The following is a 12,437-nucleotide window of genomic DNA, read 5'->3' as shown; positions in this document are numbered from 1 at the left end:
TTTACTTTATTTAGCCGGACAATTACCACTGTGCAAACATCCAAAGAAATAATTCTAAGTTTAGAGTAATTATAAAAAGCACCAGCCTGTGCTAATGCTAATTAATCTATCAAATGAGAGTGTTAACCTCTTCCCTGTCTTTCTCTCCAATGTCTTTATTTGTTTAGATTTCTTTCTTTTGAAAAAAATATCCAAAGTCCTTCATCTGTCTCTTCTATTTGTAATGTAATATTAAACATTTCGACCTTGAAGATGAGGCCAACAAAGCCGGCCTTCTACTTCATTCATTTGGACCTCTCTGTCACATTAATTCTTTATTTCTATCTCTAACATGTACTCTTTCTATAATTGTTAAATTCCACTGCAAGAGGAAGAGACAAGGATACATTTGAACATTGTTGAATACTATTCACTATTCAGCCATGGATGAAGGAACTAAGAGAATGGAAGAAGGCCTCAATTCACCATTAAATGATGAGGGTGATAATAAGGATGGCTTGAAGAAGCAGGTAACCATTAGAAGCAGTAAAGGAGGTTCTACAGTTGAGCGTGACAAAGACACAATGGCTAAGCCTGTGGCTGTGGATGAGTTAGAGGAGCAACCACTGGTTAAGAAGAAGACCAAGAGGGTTGCAACCCTGGATGCATTTAGGGGTCTAACCATAGTGGTTAGTCCTCTCCAAACCCTTTTCTCTGCATGGCAAAACTAGTTTTTCATGCATTTATTTTAAAGTTATTGTTGATAGAACACTTTATCATATTTGAAATATGTAGTCACATATTTATATTGAAACGTTTTCTTTCATAAAAAAAACTGTTAAATATTTTTCACTCTTAATTTATGCAGTTGATGATACTGGTAGACGACGCTGGTGAAGCTTATCCACGCATTGATCACTCCCCATGGAATGGATGTACTTTGGCCGATTTCGTTATGCCTTTCTTTCTTTTCATTGTTGGGGTTGCCATAGCCCTTGCACTCAAGGTATGATTACATGCCACCATGTTCTGCGTGCAATTTTCACTTGCTTTTCCAATAACTTAGTCAAATAACTTATAATAATGGTTCATGCAAGATAATACAATCATGAAGATGGTCTTCTTCATCTCCTACTAGATTAGGTTTCTCAATGTCCTTTCATGTATATATATTATTGATTGAGACAATGGATTTATCTGAATAATTTAATAAGCAAGTTATGCTTCACTTTTTCTATTTTTTTAAAGTTACTCCTATCAATAAAATTAACGTTAAGAGTGGCTTAAATTTTATTGATAAAATTTGATTATAATGATGCAGAGAATCCCCAAGATCAGGAATGCTGTAAAGAAGATAATCCTTAGGACAATGAAGCTTCTCTTCTGGGGTGTAATTTTGCAAGGTAAACCCAAATTGTTGCATTTTCTGATGTATCAAAAAAATAAAAATATAAAAACATTTTGAACAAATATATATATATATATATATATATATATATATATATATATATGTATAAATCCTGATGGAGTGATTTGATATATATAACATTACAGGGGGTTACTCTCATGCTCCTAATGATCTCGAATATGGAGTTAACATGAAATTTATCCGATGGTTTGGTATTCTCCAGGTATATATTGTTGAAATTAAAGTAAATGCATATAGGGTTATGATGCAAAATAACCCCATTTCTGAATTCTTATGCAGAGAATAGCTCTTGTATACTGTGTTGTAGCTCTAATAGAGACATTTACCACCAAGCTTAAACCCACAACGTTGGGTTCTGGATACCTATCCATTTTTACTGCTTATAAATGGCAATGGTGAGAAAATACAAAAACTTCAAACTTCAAATATGCTGCTTGATTGCTAGAGCGATAATAAAAATAGATGAAGAGGAATTCAACTGAAATTGATTATTGAACTAGCTTTGATAAACATTACATATTTTATACACGTGTGGCTTAGGCTTGGAGGGTTTGTGGCATTTCTCATTTATATGATCACAACCTTCACCCTCTATGTTCCTGATTGGAGTTTCGTGGATCGTTTTAACGGCGATGAACCGAAGAGATACACGGTACATAATCAAAATGGTGCAAATATTTTTGTTCTATCTTCAAAAATCTTAAACCTATTTTTCTTCCATTTTTAGGTCATTTGTGGGATGAGAGGACACCTAGGGCCTGCATGCAACGCTGTTGGACACGTGGACCGACAGGTTTGGGGGGTCAACCATCTTTATTCTCAACCTGTGTGGAGACGACTGAAGGTGAGTGAGTGTTGACTATTCAGCACTGTTGCATGATTTTCCTACTAAAATTGTCCAATACTTCTTTTTTTCTTTTCATTTCCAACGAACAATATTTTGCTATTATATATTCTAAATATGTATTTATTCTGCTATTGTTTTTCTAATTTTTTTCTGTGACGTTTATAGGCGTGTACACTCAGTTCTCCTGGAGATGGTACTTTACGTGAAGATGCTCCAAGTTGGTGTCGTGCTCCTTTTGAACCTGAAGGCTTGTTGAGGTTTAGTTATCTCCATTTGTTTAAATAAATACTTGTAAGAGAATAAATAAAAGATAAAATCAATCAAATTTCTCTCTAAAATCAAATTGCAGTGTTTAGTATTTTTAGAGGTTATAGTAAGGCAAAAGTTGATTTGCAAAGATGAATTTATATGGATAAGTTTAAGACATACTTGTTAAGAACTTCATTAACTGACTTGTATTCTTTGTTTCTAGTTTTGTTTCTAGCTATATATAGTCTCAATTTATGAATCAGAAATATGTAACAAATAGTTTTTGTTTGATTAGTTCTATATCAGCTATTCTCTCTGGCACTATCGGGATCCACTATGGACACGTCTTGATTCACTTCAAGGTTACAGAACTTCACCCGTGTTATGCAAACATCTCTTATATATCTAAAATTTAGTTAAAAGTGTATGAGATTTGACAGGGTCATTCGGAGAGGCTAAAACAATGGGTCTCAATGGGGTTTGTGTTGCTCATAATAGCCATCATCCTTCACTTCACAGATGGTAAGCTAGTCAAATAAAATCCATCTAATTAGTAAAAGTTGCATCTTAACAATGTTTTGTGGTATATTGCAGCTATCCCAATTAACAAGCAACTCTACAGTTTCAGCTATGTTTGTTTCACAGCTGGGGCAGCTGGAATTGTTTTCTCTGGGTTCTACATACTGGTAGGTACAAGTGTCCGTAGAATGCTTTAACTCAAGTACACAATTTTGTTCTATTAAGTTAATAATAATATGCTCTCTTTGATTCTATCTCTCGTTGTGATTCTTATTTAAATATCTTGAAAATTAAACAGATTGATGTTTGGGGGCTCCGGACTCCATTTTTGTTCTTGGAATGGATAGGAATGAATGCTATGCTAGTGTTTGTGATGGCAGCTGAGGGCATCTTTGCAGCTTTTGTAAATGGATGGTATTATGAAGATCCACGTAACTCTCTAGTAAGAACCAACGTTTATGATTTATATTGTATAAAAAATTGCATTCAATACTCAGATAAGTTATTCAAAATGAAACTTCAGACAAACAACACTAATATACCAAATATTGTTTAGATTTTGTCTCTATTAAGGTTCTAACCAATATTGTTGCATGTAATAAACCAGGTACACTGGATCGAGAAGCATGTGTTTGTCAATGTTTGGCACTCAGAGAGGGTGGGAACCATCTTGTATGTCATCTTTGCAGAAATCACATTCTGGAGTGTGGTTGCTGGCGTCTTGCACAAATTAGGAATATATTGGAAACTATAATTAGTAAGCTATATGTAACCTGCAATTGTTCTTCCTCTTTAATTATATTCTTCTTTTTGTTAATCACTTTCTCTTCAATTTGCCAAAAGAGAGTGGGTAGCACTCCAAAATTTCCTTGTGATGGTCCCAAAAGAATAAAAAGAAAAACACACATAGTTGACACTACTTGGTGCAATGCCACTATATAACCCATGAGGGAAGAAAAGGTATAGCATTCACATTTCAAAGTAGTATTGCCCAACACATCATTGCATTGGAATTTAAGCTAAATCATATACTTCACAAAAAATAAGATAATTAATTAAAATATATTTAAGGATATTTGTACCTTTATTTCCTTTTCATTTCTATCCATGTAATTTACTCATACTTCTTTTGATCAAGTTATAAGTATATGATAAATTTGACTATTTTTAGTTGAGTTTCTATTAAAAAAAGTTTATTTATTGAGTATTAAAAGAATTTATTTTTATCTGGGTATCATATTTGTTTAATTTTACCATTAATGAAATGAAATTATGGTTATTTTCATCTTTTTATCTCAAATTCCTCGATTAACTTTATTTTTTTTCTTTAATTTGTTAATAAACTTTTTCTTAAGATAAGAAAAAATGAGTTGACCGACAAATTTTGGAGATTAGTGAGAAAATAAGCGAGTTGATAGACAAGTTTAAGAAGATTAGAGAGAAAATGAGGAGTTGATAGATTAGATACATAAGAGAAAACATGAGTAACTTATCCTATGAATGATAAAAATCAAATGAAAAATTACTTAAATAAAAAAAGTATTTTGAACACTTCATAAAACATTATTTTTTAAGTGAAACTCAGTTAAAATTATCTAAACTTATGATAGTCCTAAAAGTTAATTAAAATTATTTATTTATTTATTTATTATTATTATTATTATTATTAATATTTATATATATATATAAGCAAAATTGATGGATTTGTGACATATGGCAAAATATTTCTTATTTAATTTATTACATAATTTAAAACGAAACCATACTTGTTGCTTTCTGATAAAAACCTATAACAGTTTCAACAAAATATAATTTACTATTTCCTTTTTTTCAATATTTTTTATATTAATAGCATATAAACTGAGGACTATAATTATTTGTCTAATTTATACTATTTTTATTTTGATATGCATTTTTTAATCAGTATATATTGTTCTTATTATTGATACTATAAAATGTCCAAAACATTTGAATGAATAAACAAAAGTTCCATACTGAGTCCCCAAAGGAAGCTTTCTATATTTTTTCCCTCGCCACCATTTCAAAACGACACAGATAAGGACAAGTGAAAGGCAACCACATTCTATCTTATTTAAAATGAAACAAAGAAAAAAACATTTATTTAGTGTAAGTGGCACAAGATAAAATATAACACAACATTTTTTTGTCAAGTCTATCAAGATTCTTGTTCCTCACGGAGTCTATATAAGATGCCGACAAATGGGAATAACAGCAATCAAAAATCTTAAAATATCGGTTTGTGACATGTATGGGAGGAATTTTTACGGCATAGCAACAAATGGGGTCTTTTCTTGATGTTAACTTGTTTAGTGAAAACAGTATTAGAAAAATGAGATCTATAGATATTTTATTTAGCTGCAAAAGACGAGACAAAAGCCTGTGCTAGTGCTTCTCCATTTGCAATGATCATGGAATCCCCATATTTCACAAGATCAGTGATCAAGCTATGTCTATGTCAATGACTGGAACGTGTCCTTAAAAAAATGCAGCGGCAAAAAATGGCCAAAGACCGCTGAACATGTGCTTACAAACTCATGAATCAATTGACAGAATCAGGGTTTTCCATATGTTGATGTGACATGATGCTCCCTGTGATATTCATGTAGGTGACATCTGGTGAAGTCCTTGTTGAACTAACCTATTAAATTAGAATATAAGATAAAATATCACAATAGGGGACAAGTAGCTCGTACAATTGAAACTGTATCTTAGGAAAATGACATGATAAAAAATGACTAAGCATAAGGAACAACCAGCAGTTAGGTGAGGAAACCAACTACCAATTCAGGGTTGCAACATATACAGAGTAAAGATTGCAGCAAAGCACACAAGTCCATAAATCACAGACAAACTTTTGTCAACTTATTTGAATTCCTTCAAACGTGTCATTGCTTCTTCAAAAAAATTCATTATGCAACCAATTAAAACTTTATGCAACTAATTATAACCACTTTACAATAATTCACTTTCAATTATAAAATACTCTAAAGAATCCCCCTTTATTTCTCCTTTTTTCCCCTATACTTGCTAGTTGCTACAGCCCTTCTTTCTACACTGAGTTAAAATTACAAAAGCTCCAAAAATACAGCGTGAACACGACCACTACTTGCACAATATACATTTCTTCGTTACATTAAGTTACATATCATAACTACATGATAACCACGTTTTCTGTACAAAGGAACACGTTCATCCTTGATGAACAATGCAACCAACCAAGAATCACACCCAACCCATCAACATCTTCCAAACTCCTTTCTCAATCTTGTTTCTCGGAACAGATAAGCCCTCCCCCTCATCAAGCAAGATTCTATAAACTTCCCACTCCCGATCTCCAATCACGTGTCTTCCAACTTCAGCCTGTTGAAACAAAAAAAGAAAAATTGACATGATGTAAATGATCATTCTCAGTCAACCTCTCTGCTTGACTCTAATTTTGTGAACATAATTCTAGAAATTGGGAATGGGAACAGTGTGAAAATTCATTCATGTTGAGCCAGTCTCCTAGAGGAGAACATGAAAATGAACAGTAGGAAGTAACATAGTGATTAGATCGTAAGTACCGAAAAGATTGAGGGGCCAAGCATTTTGAGAGCAAGAGTAATATCATAAAAAACAAGGGGTCGTCCTTTGCCAGATAACTCCACAGGGTTTGCAACCAACAGCTCCGTATCAGGGCCCCTGCTTACAACAGTTACTCTGAAGGGACGGAGTAGTTCAATCCTAAGGCGTGATGACAAAGACTTCTGCTTGCTGGGGTCAACTATTTTTTTCCCGTCTGCTTGCACTATGAACAAGTCAAGCTCACATTTTCCTCTGGGTTTTGTTGAGAATCTCCCGTAAGAAATCTGTTCAAATGACAAATAAGGTCTAGTGATTGTTTCAAATTACTTGACAGTTAACACAACAAAGAGAACTGCTCATGTGGAAAGAATATGAAATTTCACAGCACATTGTTCACATACAAAAAACTTCACATATACTATGAAATAGAAGTGCATGGGCTTATCAATTTTCTCTGCCGACAACACTATCCAGTTCATGGCAGTATAAAAGTATGACTAAAAAATATTGTATTAGCCAGCTCTTTAATTACTATACCTGAATATTGTAATCCTTCAGAGTTCTCATGATGTCATAAAGAAGACCTTTGTGATCTTGACATATAATTTGGACAAGCGTATGAGCAGGACTCAACGAATTGTCTATTGCAATAGAAACAGAATCAGATGTGGAAGTCCCGCTTTGTAATGAATCAGGTAATTCCAAATCATAGATATCTTCTGTGATTGCACTTGGAAGGAACGAAGATGATTGAGAACAAGCAGTAATTTCCGGACCAACCAATTCAATGTCAATGGTAATTGAGGGATCCCCCAAAATAACTAACAACTGTTCAATTGTGTCGTCCCTTCTCTTCTTTGTATGTAGAAGTTCCCTGATTGTATGTATATAAGATTAAGCAGTATGTTAGTTAGTTTAGTGAAGATACAAGGAATTGCAATCAAATGCGCATTATACATCAGCAAATTAATCTCCACTCTCATCAAATGAAGTTAACATTCTCTAGCAAAAGAGTACTTTCAGAAGAAAGTTGGGAACATTAGTAACATATGCTTCAGCTAACCAAAAAATATATATTTTCCTGCAACCGGATACGATATACCTATCTTATTATTAGTTCCTTTTTTCATTATTTTTAAGAGAACACTTGGCAATTCAGCTCAACATATCCACTGCCTTGGTAAATAGAAAAATGCAGTTCGATTGAAATGGACTGGCAATAAAACAGTACAAAATTACATCACAAGTACGCTACGAAAACTGAATTTCTAGAAATGTTCAACCTGGTATCCGTGATGAAAAACAGATCCACCACTCTGCCATCAGGTGTAGTAGAAATCTTCACTTTGTGTATGATGAGCTCTAGCTCACTAAGAACCTCTGTAATATCTGTCCCAAAATCCAATAATAAAAGCATTAAGTTATTTTTTCAACTCATAAATAATACACAACAAGGCGTCAACCAGATAACTTGTAACAAATTAACAATCAGTAAATATCTAAAAACATGGCAAAACCCAAGGCAGGCAAAGAATCCAGTAATAATACAAAAGTAGAACTTTAGAGTTTGAAAGTATTTCACACTGCAAAACTATCAGCTCATCTTACTATTGGCATGGTTTTCTTAAGCAGCAAACAGAACCATAAGACCATTTACCACTCCAACCAACAAACATAAGGGTGGAGAAAAATAACACCAAGATGCAAAGCTATAAAAGCGAAAAGCAACAGCACATCAGAAAACTAGAAACCCCAAATCTCTGACAGAAAATTCAAGACAACAAACAAGTACAAGCAGTAGAATTCCAAAATTACCATGTAAAAGGCCTTTTCTATCATGACAACAAAATTTCAAGAGGAACACATCAGAAGGTTTAGGAGGCTTCAATTCTGAACGGTAATATGAAATCCCAGAAGCTGAGGAACAAGAAGGACACGCCTCAATTAGCCTCTTCTTCAACAAACTCCACCTGGTCCTTTGCTTTCCCGCCACCCAGAAAACTATGTAGCACCATTTTCCGTCAGTGGACACATCTTCATTGCAAACAAACAAACGAATCAGTCTCAGCGTTTAACAGACACCACACAGTTAACTGAAACTGAAGATAAGTGGATTACCTCCTCGTACAATGCTAAGACCGAAGAAGAGAATTATACGACACAAATCACAACCCAGACCGGTCTTGTCAGGGCAGTTTACAGTTATGACGGTGGTTTCACCTTCTTTCTCAGCCTCCCTGATAATCACTACGTCGTCGTGCAGTATCCCCATAATATTTTTCTTCTTTTGCTTCAGAAGGGTTCGTCTTCTTCACACAACTTCTTTCTCTACTTCGGTTCTACTACTACTACTCTACAGAGAGAGAGAGGGAAATTGGATTGTGAATGCTTCTCTTTCTCCTCGTTGAGAGGTAGTGGATTGTGACTAATGAATTGGATGGAAAAAGAGAATGAAATTACACTCATGGCCTTCGCACTCTCTTAAATTACGCACGCTCGTTAACAGACAGCAAGTGCCGACTAAACATGTTTAAGAATACATTTTGCACGCACCTTAGGAGACAAGGACGTGTTTGTTTACTACGCAACCTTTGCCACTGTTTTGTGCTATTAGATTCTAGTTGATAGGAAAAACTCACGTGGAAAAAATACACAATCACAAATCAACTATAAAAAAATAAATAACACATGATTTACTTACATCCACATGAACAATTATTAGGTTTTCATTCTATCTGGTCGTACATTAATTACAAGTACAATGATCTCTTTAAATAGAGATTATAAAAGAAACATAATGATTAAGCTCACTCACTAAACCTATGTCAGTCAGTCCAACCCAATTGGTCATAGTTTCATACTCAACACTACTAACTAAGTTCATCTTCAACGGTCACTTCTACTACTCTTAAGATTTATTTATACTATTATTTTCAGAAATAATAATATTATTATTATTATTATTATTATGATTCATCTCCCTTAAAATTATTAAAAGTGAGGCTTAAACAAATGTTTTAACCTAGTATTGTACTTTTCTTACAAAGCTGAGATGAATTTTATAAGACCATGTATTCCCTTCATATTAAATTCTGTATCTAAATTGTTTTTTTATCTCAGTCTTGGAGATGAGAGTGCATCTAAAGATATTTGAAGATTAAGCTACTCTGATGCAGTCATGTGATAGACAATAATATTCATATTTAATGTCTTCGATATTTAATATCTTGCATGTGGTTATCTATTTGTTTTATTTTTAATGAATCTTTATCGAACATGTTTGGGAGAGAGGAGTTTATATTATTTTTAATCTTCAATTTAGTTATTAATTTAGTCGTTGTTTACTTATCATTGTTTTTGGATTACGTACACATTTTATGAATCTGTTGAGGTGTTTTAGGTATTGTATTGGTATTTCTCAGTTTTAATTTGTATTTCTCCATAAGAATGATACTTTATTTACCTGAAACTTCTAACTATTATTTAATATTTCTCTCGATAAGACTGTTGTTTCTTAACCTTATCTAATACTTTTAACTATTGATTAACTTCTCATTAAGTTTCGTGCTTCTCGACTATATATTGATACTTTTGCATCTTTGTTTAGTAATTACTTGATACTTCTTAATAAAATTGATACTTGTTGAAAAGTGGTACTTCATGATAAGAGTTTTTGTAAAGAATGATATTTCTTAGTTTTATTTAGTATTTCTTGGCAATAGTATGTTCGTACTTTATTTAAAAACCTTTTCTTTATGAGCTGTATATTACACTTACTAGAAGGAAAAGTTTTTTTCTTAAACAATACAATTGACATCCAATTATAATAATAAAATAATATTTTAAATTAAAAAATAAAATGAATATAATTAAAATAATAATTTATTGATATGTAGAATGAATGTGTTTTATTGTGTGTGACGTTAAAATATCATTACCTTTACTAAAATTATTTAAAATTTGATTATCTTCTTGAAATTTTGTATTAAAAACTAATTGAGTAATAAAAAGAGAAAAGACGTGGGTTCCTGGTAGTTTCATAAAATGGTGGGAAGTTGCAAGGGTGTGCGGAGTTGGAAGGAGCCATCTCGTGCACGCGCAGAAAGCGTTAGAATATAAAAATATTTTTTAACATTAAACAAAAGAAGTCACATCACGTGTCTTCTCCAACAAACCAACTTCAGAAACGTGACTTTTATGCAAGCGGGTTTAAAATGTTCCCAAAAATAAGTTGGAACAAAAATGATACTGTTACACCCTCTACAATAACTTATTATAACTTATATATCTGAAATTAAATTGTTTTTATTGGTATAAATTATATTTTTCTTAAAATTTCTTTTGAAAGTTTCTTATTTTTTCTAAACTTTTTTTATCATTTTAAAATAATCAAAATAACCTATTAACCCGTAAAATATAAAATCAAATCAAATCCAGTAAAAACGGATCAAATTCATTTTCACACCTCTACTAAAAACACCATTTCCTAAATAATGATCCTACAAATATTATGATCTTATTTAAAAAAATTAAATATTAAAAATAAATTCTAATATTTTTTATTATATTCTCTAAAATCCTTTTTAGCTAATTAATCTTCATTATTTTGAACGAGACATTATGGTGTGTTTATTTCCATGAGGGAGGGGAGAAGGTACTTTTTGTATTTGTTTCAAGGGTTTTGAGGGTGGAAGAGTAGATGGAGAATAGGGTAAATGGATTTTTTCATTCTTCACAAAATGAAGATATTTGTCGGATTATGTAAGATTATTGTATTTTATCAAAATATCCTTATGCATGTATTTTATTATAATATACAAAATTAAATACTATATAAATTTATTTATTATTTATAATTTTAAAAATATTTAATTACATCATTAATAACAACATATAATTATAAATAATAAAAATAAATAAAAAATAAAAAAATAAAATTATAATATCAACAATATATAGTTATATAAATTAATAAATGAATATAATAATAAATATTATTTTCATAAATTTAAATGTATTTAATAAATTTATTTCAATTTAACACAAAAATAAATTTTATTATATTTTTCAATTTTTTATTAAAAAATATAAATAATTATGAATATTACATATTAAAAACATTTAATTCCTAAAAAAATTATAATTCATTATTTAAATATATGTTAGCAACAAGAATAAATTTGTAAATTTATGATAAACCATCCTCACAAATTCACACTATCATCAATTAATCCAAACAATTTGACAAATTCTCACACATCCTCTCTAATACTCATAAATTCCTTCTCAATCCAAAAAAAACATAAAAAAAAAAAAAAGTAAAGTTGAAATCCAAAGAAAACATAAAAGAAAAGAGGAAAGTTGAAATTGTGGACTCACTAATCAGGATGCACCAACATCGTCATAGCTACGTTGAGGCATGACATCACGTTTTAGAAATATATGCAAGTGCTCGATTTATTTTATGAACTTATTATTTTTATATTTCTTATTTTTTCTGTTTACTTTCACTTTCTAGATTTTGAATATAATTTTTTATTTGTCAAACTTTTTCCTTTAGTCAAACTCCTCTTTTTGCTGTTTATTTTATTTATTTATTTATTATTTATCTAAGAGGCTGCCAGTGGAGACAACTTGCTGCATGGAGGGCTTTCCCTTTCTTTCCAATTAAGTGGAATCAAAAGAAATCCGACAAAACAACTACGTCCTTTAAAGTATTAATTAAAACATACATAATGAATAAATTTAAATTATAAAAGGGTGGAATAAGAAAATTTCAAAGTTAATTTGTAAGAAACAATAACAGTTTTAATTATTTGACTATGATTA

The 12,437-nt window shown here is 31.4% G+C and overlaps 2 protein-coding genes across 2 annotated transcripts; one reads left to right on the top strand and one right to left on the bottom strand.

Annotated features, from left to right (window-relative positions):
* The first annotated feature begins 375 nt into the window (after window positions 1-375).
* LOC137815388 (uncharacterized) lies at window positions 376-3,892 on the top strand. The gene is made up of 13 exons (XM_068618530.2): window positions 376-668; window positions 848-985; window positions 1,301-1,382; window positions 1,534-1,610; window positions 1,688-1,803; window positions 1,949-2,060; window positions 2,136-2,252; window positions 2,421-2,512; window positions 2,800-2,866; window positions 2,945-3,026; window positions 3,099-3,190; window positions 3,322-3,465; window positions 3,631-3,892. Exons 1-13 carry the CDS (start codon window positions 423-425, stop codon window positions 3,775-3,777), a joined length of 1,512 nt encoding a protein of 503 aa, XP_068474631.2. The 5' UTR covers window positions 376-422; the 3' UTR covers window positions 3,778-3,892.
* Window positions 3,893-5,896: 2,004 nt separating this feature from the next.
* Window positions 5,897-9,152, bottom strand: LOC137814482 (ACT domain-containing protein ACR10). Its single transcript, XM_068617256.2, has 6 exons — window positions 8,727-9,152; window positions 8,424-8,642; window positions 7,892-7,997; window positions 7,146-7,482; window positions 6,608-6,892; window positions 5,897-6,404 (listed from the first exon to the last, which is right to left on the bottom strand). The coding sequence occupies exons 1-6, from the start codon at window positions 8,878-8,880 to the stop codon at window positions 6,267-6,269; spliced, it is 1,239 nt and encodes a 412-aa protein (XP_068473357.2). The 5' UTR covers window positions 8,881-9,152; the 3' UTR covers window positions 5,897-6,266.
* Window positions 9,153-12,437: the final 3,285 nt, after the last annotated feature.

The sequence above is a fragment of the Phaseolus vulgaris genome, chromosome 1 (genome assembly GCF_051622355.1).
Source record: "Phaseolus vulgaris cultivar YP4 chromosome 1, ASM5162235v1, whole genome shotgun sequence".
Classification (NCBI taxonomy): domain Eukaryota; kingdom Viridiplantae; phylum Streptophyta; class Magnoliopsida; order Fabales; family Fabaceae; genus Phaseolus; species Phaseolus vulgaris.
Note: the sequence above shows the minus strand (reverse complement) of the source record. Positions and strands in the feature narration are given on the sequence as shown.